This window comes from Geospiza fortis, unplaced genomic scaffold (genome assembly GCF_000277835.1).
Source record: "Geospiza fortis unplaced genomic scaffold, GeoFor_1.0 scaffold244, whole genome shotgun sequence".
Lineage (NCBI taxonomy): Eukaryota > Metazoa > Chordata > Aves > Passeriformes > Thraupidae > Geospiza > Geospiza fortis.
The window spans coordinates 459,908-468,782 of record NW_005054370.1 but is presented as its reverse complement, the minus strand read 5'-3'; the positions used below and the strand labels follow the sequence as shown (position 1 = coordinate 468,782).

The window sequence follows — 8,875 nt, the reverse complement described above, 5'->3', positions numbered from 1 at the left end:
CTCACACCGAGAGCAGCCCCCCTCACAGCGGGCCCCGGGGGTGCCGCTCACCCGCGCTGCGCCCGCCGGTCCCGTCCCGCAGCCCGGCCGGGATCTCCCTGTCCCCAGGCACTGTCCCGCACCGCAGGAATTCCCGCAGGGATCCTCGCCTGGCTCATCCTCCTCCCCGCATCCACCCGGCCGATTAGAGGATTTAATCACATCCCTTTGGGCTGAAGCTTTGGGTTTCACACCAAATGCCCCCGATACAGAGCCTGTGGCCATTCCTGCGGCTGCCTTCCGCCTCCCCAAACTCCAAATCCCAGCAGCTCCAGCACCGCTGAGAGGCCCCAGGACCCACCTCTCCTAGAATTAACCTCTCCAGGTTATTGTAGCAAATATTTATAAATAATTTTATTTTCCATGTATAGCTATAAAAGCAAAGCATTTTGAAACATTCTCTCTGGCTGAGCTATTTTTTAAGCTGTGTTCTTTAAATTTTTTTCTGTGGTGGGTGGCCCTTCCTACCTCATCGCAGAGTGACAGTGGCAGAAGGACCCAGACCTTTAATCCTGTTTCGCAGCAGGTTTAGCAGAGGAGCGGCTGCAGCAGCCTGGAAATGACCATGGAGAAGATCCTGAAGGCAGAGCTGAACACCAATCTCCTGAAGGCACTGGGGAGCTCTGGGGGAGGATGCATCAGCCAAGGCCAAACGTATGAGACAGACAGAGGACGGGTATTTGTGAAAATCAACCACAAACCTCAGGTCAATGCCAGCAGATCTTATGATTGCATAGAGATAGCTCTGTGATTGCATAGAGATAGCTTTTTATTTTAAAAGCAGCTGGTCGTTAATAATACATAATTATTTCAGTTCTGAGTTTTCTTTTTAAAGCTGTGTCTATTTTATAACCAGAATTACTGTAGCAGGTTTGGTTAGTGTGAAATGTAGTGTAATGCAATGTGATAACCCTCAACAGCAGGAGTGAGCTGTAATTCCTGTAAAAAGGAGGCCAAGCACAAAGCTGTTACTGTGGTACTTGGAGTTTGGAAAAGCCCAGAGCTGACTTTGCATTCACTGCATTCCTTTTCATGTTCCACTTGGGAGGATTGATAATGGGAGGGCACAAACAGGGGCCAGTGCTAAAACTCTTGTATTATCTTTAAAGCTACAGAAATTTCAAACCTCCCCATTGCTTTTGGCATTTCTAAAAGTAAAACTCTTGCAGCTTCTCAAGCCAAACTCTTGACTGCTACTAAATGAATACTCAACTGCTTTTTGTAACACCAGAGTGCATCAGAAATTTTCTTTATTCATATCAAAATCATCCTAAATTGCTGTGAAAAACAGCACCTTTGCTTCAAAAACGCAGAGCACCTGCTGAGTATTTGTGCAGTCATCTCCATCCAGTGGCCTGTGGAGAAAGAAGAACCAGTTTAAGGGCTCAATGTCACCTCATTTAACCGTGGCCACATTATCCTCAGAGGTGCTGTTGCATCCAGGTAGTTTGGGGTCTTCATAAGCAGCTGGAAATCAGGGTAACGTGGCATATCCTACAACCCTGGAATGAATTTGGGGAAAAAAAATGAAGTTAGGGTTAAGGCCCTTAAGTCTTCCTATGTGGAATGAAGCCTTGCTGCAGCTCTCTCCTTTTACCAAGAGGAATTAACTCCTTAGCACTTTGTCAAAAGTCTGGTTTTTTTTCAAAGTACTCATTGTAGACATCCATAGTTTAGCCCAAGGATATTCTTATTCCTTGACAGGCTAGAAAAATGTTTGAAGGGGAAATGGCAAGTTTGGAAGCCATTCAGAAAACCAATATTGTGAGAGTGCCTCAGCCCATCAAAGTGATTGACCTGCCTGGAGGAGGAGCCATGTTTGCCATGGAGTACCTAAAGATGAAGCACCTCAACAAGTATGTCCATGCAGCTCTTTTTACTGTGTTATGGGACACATTTTTTAAAATGTTTTACAGTCAGCCAGGAAACTTCATGACCAGAGTTGCTTTATTCTCTCAGAGACAGAACTTCTCTCTCAAGATCTGTGGTTCTCTGTGTACATATTAAAATACATATGTATGTGTGTATGTATCTGTATATGTGTGTACACACTCCTTGTCCATATTTTGCTTTACCGGCACTAGAAATGCTGTCACTGCTCATTTGTGTGCTGCTCCACGTGTGCTGAGATGCTGCTGCACTGAATTTAATCACAGCTGAGTTTAGCTCATCGTTCTCTCATGAGATTTTTCACTGGAGTTTCTTTTCCCAGCCCAACAGGTTTCTTTAACCTTACAGGCTGCTTAGTTCTTTGAAACCTCTGCTTCTCTCTGTAGAATCTTCCAGTATGATTTAAGCCATGATTAAGTTAAGATGACATGAATCTGCATTTCATCTCTCAGCCAACCTGAACATGGAATTCAGGAGTCACGTGTTGCTGAAAACAGATTTTCAGGAGCACTGCTGTGTTCCAGGCCTCCATATGGGAAGAGTGTCATTCCTATGGCTCTTCTGGCAGCTGCTTATCCAACCCATCTATTTTATTTCAGACAATAATGACAATTCCACAGCCTTCACAAACAGTTTATTCTAATCCATCCCACTGTTTCTAGAAAGGATTTTCCAGTGTCTAACCTTAGTCCTTTTGGTTGCAATTTTAAATCCCCCCCACTTCCCCCCCATTCTGGGAATTGAGAAGAAATTAGTTTCTGTCCTTGAAACTCCTGTTAAGATACATGTGGAATATTTAACTGGTTTTTAGTTGTCTAAAACTAAACCAGGCTGCCTAATGGCCTCCAGCATTAGGCAGCCTCGATTCAATCTCTGCCAATGGCTTCTTTTCAGACTTACCTTTTAGCTGCTGTTCAGCTGATTTGGAAGGGTAAAGCCAACAGGAGATACCATGTTCTGTTCTCTGCTGATAGTGGGACTGATAAGGAGGAGCACACCATCCTCCTCCCTTTCTGCTCCTGTTTACACAACCTTGTGTACTCTTTACCTTTCTTGCAGGAGCATTTAGTGTGTTGGTTGTATTATCTGTGTCGTCAGAGCTGTTGTCATTTGCTCCCTGTTAGGTTCTTGTGAAATTGATTATAATTGAGGGGGTTTTTTTTTGGTATAATATTTGTTCACTTGTTTCAGTTTGATTTTGGTTTATTTTGCTCCTACAGATACTCTTCAAAGCTGGGAGAGCAGATAGCAGAACTTCATCTTTATAACCAGAAACTTGGAGAGAAGCTGAGGACTGAGGGAAGCACAATTGGTAAAGCATTGTTGTAATGTACTAAACCAAAGAGGAAGCAATTCCTTTGGCTGTGGTGCAGCATTGCTTTTAACTTTCCTAAGTCAAGCTGACAATTTGGACTCTTCTTCACTGTCATGCACTCTCTTAAAATGTTCTTGAGCTTACAGAAATCCCATTTTTTACTTGCTGTTGGTTTAGAAAATTAACTGATTACAGAATATTGTCCCTTACTAAATGCAGAATTAAGTTCTCCTTTAAAGATGTTGGGGATGCCATTTTTGAACTCAAATAAGTAGCAAAATATTCAAAAATTGCTGCTCCTCAAAGTGAATTAAAACATGAATGAAAAGAAAAATCAGCTATATAAAGAATTATTTTGAGTTGGTACTGTTAAAATCTGAAGTGCCAGTCTGTATCTGTATTGTTCCCATGACTTCAGAGTGGGCTGGGTCTGACTCTTAGTGGTGGACAAATTATAATTCATTATTTTTGAGTGAAGGCCAAATTACTGGCAGATCCCAAAAAATCTGTGAATCAAACCCAAGCTACATTTAATGGCAACATGTCCAAATGCCAGAAGAGCAGATTGTGACTCTGTATCTGGGCTCCTTTCCTGAATGTCCAGCTCCTTCATCCAAAGCAAACTCACTGTCTGTGACTCACTATGCCTCCATTTCCAGCATCTTCAAATCCAAAAGATTTCTTTCTAGCTTTAGAAAGGGTTGTGATCATGAAATAAGTGTAATTCATTGCTTAAAGTTATTTTTCCTGCCTTAAGTTCTGTGTTTGCAAACTTTACCATGTAAATATCTCAAATCCTCTAATATTTATTTTGTTCTGTAGGAAAAGGAGCTGGTCACTCCGAGGCCCAGTTTGTGGATAAGTTTGGATTCCATACAGCCACTTGCTGTGGTTACATCCCACAGGTATGGTCTGTTCCACAGCTGTGAAAGCCAGCAGGCACTTGGAGAGGTCTGGAAACTCCTCATAGCTGACCTTGCTCCATTTGTCTGCTGCTTTCTGACCACAGCTTTGCTTTCCCTGTTCCATCCCTGTTCCCTGGTACTGTCTGTAGCCAGCAGGCATGGTGGGTTGAGTGAGAATTTGGAATGAAGTGGTGGTTCTTTAGCTGGGTGATATTTAAAAAATCAGTGTCCCTTCACATACCATATCTTGGTTTTATTAACCCCTACTCCATGGATCTCTGCACTGCTTTTGGAGAGCATCATCATGTAACAGCTCATGAGACATTGGAAAGGACTCTTGGAGAGAAAAAGGCTCTTGGAGATAATTCCACCATTTTCTGGCTCTGCACATCTCAGAATTTCATTCTACAACAACTGAATGAACCTTCAGTATCTCAAACTGTTTGCTAGGTACAACTTTTCACCAAATTAGAAATGTGTTACCCAGTAAAAATGAATGAATACTTCTACATTTTCAGAAAGATTTGAAACAGGACATTGAACAACTGAAATGATCTCACTAGAAACTCTCCCTCTAAAATACATTTAACAATGAGAATGAATGAAAATAGCCAGAATCTCAACTTATATTAAAGAAAGCCCCATCAAAGTGTGGTGGGGAGCAGCAGTCCCAAAACAAAACATCTGATGTTGCTGTGCATTGGTCACACTGACATTGTCCAGGCCATTGTGTCAGCACTGAATGTTTTAACTGGATCTCTCTTATTGACACTGAATGAATGTGTGTTAAAATTGTGTGTGACCAACCTGTGCTGTATTTTCCAGGTGAATGAGTGGCAGAGTGACTGGCCATCCTTCTTCATCCGTCACCGACTCCAGGCTCAGCTGGATTTGATTGAAAAGGATTATGGAGACAGAGAAGCCAGAGAACTCTGGTCACAGCTGAAAGTATGAACCATGTTTTAAATCTGTTTCCTAGAATTTCAGAAAATGTGTATCAGTGGGATTGTAAAGGTGTTTTATAAGGGATTTACCCAGCTTGGAATGAAGAGCAGGGTCTGGATGAGCTTCACAGTGGGTCCAGCAACACTGTCAGCTGAACACAGTTCCTGTTACTCTTTCAATTTTATAGATAGTGGAAAAAAAAACCCCTGTAATTCAGCATTAACATTTATTTCTGAGAATACAGCTAGTAGTAATAATAATATGGTAAATCCTAAGAGCTTGGTGTTATGAAGTGGGTGAAATTCTGCTGCCTGGACAGATTTGTATCTTACCTGGCCCAGGCTGAGGCTGGTTCAGGCCATGTTCCATGCAACACTCAGGGAACACCAGGGATGTTCCCCCTCTCTTCTGTTCATTGGTCCAGATGCTTACTGCAATCCTTTTTGCCATTGAAACTTTCTCATTTAAATGAAATTATTTTATATTTCTCATGACAGTCAACAGTATCCATGTCTAGAAAAAATACATCAGTACCAGCTGTTGATACCAGACTGTGAATTAAATGCTTTGCTGAGCTCTGTCAAGAACAATCCAGAACATTTATCACTGGCTTGTTCTTGTTGACATCAGTGTCTATGAGGGCTGAACACAGGCAGCATTTGGCCACCTCAGGCTCTAACATACTGCAGTACTTTATTTTATTTATTATTTTCTTCAAAAGTCTTGTTACATGTCTGTTTATGCTTTTTCAGCCAAAGATTCCGGAAATGTTCTGTGATGTGGAAATTGTTCCTGCTCTCCTGCACGGGGACCTGTGGGCAGGGAATGTGGCTGAGGATGACTCCGGACCGATTATCTTTGACCCTGCCTGCTTCTATGGCCACTCAGAATTTGAGCTGGCCATTGCTGGGATGTTTGGGGGGGTCAGCAGCTCTTTTTTCTCTGCCTATCACAGTAAAATACCCAAAGCTCCAGGGTTTGATAAACGGAACAAGTTGTATCAGCTCTTTAATTACATCAACCACTGGAACCATTTTGGGACAGGGTACAGGGGCTCTACCCTAAACATGATGAGGAAACTTCTGAAGTAACCAGGTACATTTGAGAAATTCTGACACAGTCCCCTAGGAATGAGCAGTCTTTGCTCATCCCCAGTACCACAAACTCAGAACTGGTGGTAAAACACCTGATATGGGGAAGGTTTAATGCACTTTGAGCCTCACTAACTAAAAGCAATTGTGTAATCTTTAACTTGGGCACTGGTTTCCCTGCAGATTCCTCCCTGCTGGAGGAAAGGGCTGCACTGTTTGTCAAGGCTCCAGTGGCCTGGAAAGCAGCACAGTCAGCCTGCCCTTGCTCCTCTCTCCCCTCTGTGCTGTGCTCCCACAGCTGTTCCACAGCAGCATCTTCCCAGTGCTGCTGCTGCTCCAGCTGCACTTTGTTATGGGGAGCTGCAGTTGTGGGACAGAGGTGCTGGAACCAAGTTCTTGTGTCTGCCTTTGTTAGTTCTGGTTTCGTTTTCTGTCTGTTCCCCACCCTTTCCCCATGAATATTTCCATGGTCTTCTGTTTCCCTTTCCTTTTGCCTGTCAAATGTCCTAATCCAAAATTTCAGTCAGATTCTGTGAATCTGAAAACATTCTCTGTTTAATTTAATGAGCAGACAAGGCCCTTTGGCTGCATTTGGCAAACAGATGTAATTAATAATATTTCTAATATTTATTTTAATTTAATGTAATTTACTCACATTCATTTTTCCCTTGCTAGAGGAACTGAAATTCCAGTGCTATTTTCTAGAAGGATGTCTAGTTCCTTGGTAATTAACTGTACAGTCAGAAGTAGGTTATTACCACTCAAAGTTGATAATAGGATTTCATCATTTTACTGTGATATTTCAGTGTGTTGTACTACAATAGTAACAAATTTAAATAATTTTGTAAAAACACAGCAAAATGTTGGAGGGAGGTGGCTGGGTGAGAGGAAGCACCTGTGGCTGCTGGGTTGGTTGGTGCTTGATGTATTTTCAATTTTAGAAAATGAGTGCAGTGGGCAAAGCTGGTCTGTTGTGCCACCACTGGGTCATGGAAGGAACAGTGTCAAATCTGATGGATTTGTCAGGGGTGTTATTGTTCCTTACTGCTTTATTTTTACAGAAAACACAGGCAGTGGGAATTTGGGGAGAAAAGTGTTCAGCAAAGACACTGGTGTTCAATCTGAGCTAGGGTACCTTAGTGACTCTGGGGGATTTTAATGCAAGTGGTAAGGAGAGTAAAAGTAAGTGCAGTCCCAAAAATATGGATTAGAATGTTTGGGTGAGAATGACTTGAGTATTCAGACTTCAGATGGTTGGCATGACTAATACTAAAGTATTATATTCAAAATTGCTCAGATATATTTAGACTTTTCTTAACTTTAAGCTATAAAGATTTAATTAAGTTTAAAATTTGATGTTGTAATTGGTTTAAAACAATGCACTTTTCTCTCTGTAAATATAATACAAATAGTGAAAAATTTTTGCTTCCTTTGAATCAGGGGAATCTGTCACAGTTGGTTATAAAACTTAACAGAACTAAAGCAGTGGAAAAGAACTGAAACAGTGGAAAAGTGGAACAGTGGAGTTTGGGATTGTGGCTGATGGCTGGAAGATCTAGGTCTGAGCAAAGTGCATGTGCACTGGTGTTTATGGATGTGAACAAACCAACCTGTATAACACTGGGAGCTACTTGTGAACTTAAATTTCTTCTCAAATAAAACACTTGCCTTGCAGAAACCCAGTGTTCTGTGTACATGTGGTTTGTGGCTGTGGTTTGATTGAATGAATTTGAGCCTGAAAATAAAATATTTGGGTGTGGATGGAGCGGCTGGGTAGCAGAAAGGAGTAACTTACCTGTTGTGACATCCTTGAATTTCCTGTAGAATCAGTGGGGCTGTAGGGTTCCAGTGTTTCCAGTGTGTGAGGTTTAGGCTGTGATATGAACCATGCAATGCAGGTTCTGGTGTGGGTTGGGTAAGGAATGGAAGTCATGCATGACAGCTCCATCCAGCTGTCTCCCACACACCTTGTGTGGTTGTCCCCATCCTTGTCCTTTGTCCCTGGGGTCCCTGTGCCCAGGTCTCCATCCCTGTTCCCTCACCTGAGGGTCCCGATCTCCATCCTCACCCAGTGCTTGGGTGCCCATGCCCGTGTCCCCATCCTTGTCCCATCCCTGTCCCATCACCCGGACCCCAGAGTTGGTGTCCCCAGGGTTGATGTCCCCATCTCCAGCCTAGATGTTCCCATCCCTGACGGGTGTCCCCGTGGTTGTGTCCCCATCTCCAGTAGGTCTTCTTGTTTCCACTGGGTGTTCCTTGGCTGGATGTCCTCATCCTCAGTGGGTGTTCCTGTCCCCAGGGTGGGTGTCACCATCTCCGGTGGGTGTCACCATCTCCGGTGGGGGTCCCCAAGTTGGATGCCCCTATCCCCAGTAGGGATTCCTGTCCCCAGGGTGGGTGTCACCGTCCCTGGTGGGTATTCCCAAGCTGGATGCCCCCATCCCGAGTGTGTGTCCCCATCCCGGGTGTGTGTCCGTATCCCCGGTGTGTGTCCGTATCCCCGGTGTGTGTCCCCATCCCGGGTGTGTGTCCCTATCCCCGGTGTGTGTCCGTATCCCCGGTGTGTGTCCGTATCCCCGGTGTGTGTCCCCATCCCGGGTGTGTGTCCCTATGCCCGGTGTGTGTCCCCAGGCCGTGTCCCCACATCTCCCCCCCGCCCCGCGGAGGGGCCGGGCCCGCGCTCGGCGGCG

The 8,875-nt window shown here is 43.9% G+C and overlaps 1 protein-coding gene across 1 annotated transcript in view; it reads left to right on the top strand.

Moving 5' to 3' along the window:
- The window catches only part of FN3K (fructosamine 3 kinase), a 10,769-nt gene extending 2,902 nt beyond the window's left edge, over positions 1-7,867 (top strand). The window contains exons 2-7 of the mRNA XM_005424537.2: positions 566-745; positions 1,744-1,895; positions 3,150-3,241; positions 4,067-4,149; positions 4,975-5,097; positions 5,847-7,867. Of these exons, the coding sequence (XP_005424594.1) occupies positions 599-745; positions 1,744-1,895; positions 3,150-3,241; positions 4,067-4,149; positions 4,975-5,097; positions 5,847-6,185 (936 nt within the window). The 5' untranslated portion in view covers positions 566-598 and the 3' untranslated portion in view covers positions 6,186-7,867. The remainder of the gene's footprint in view (positions 1-565; positions 746-1,743; positions 1,896-3,149; positions 3,242-4,066; positions 4,150-4,974; positions 5,098-5,846) is intronic.
- Positions 7,868-8,875: the final 1,008 nt, after the last annotated feature.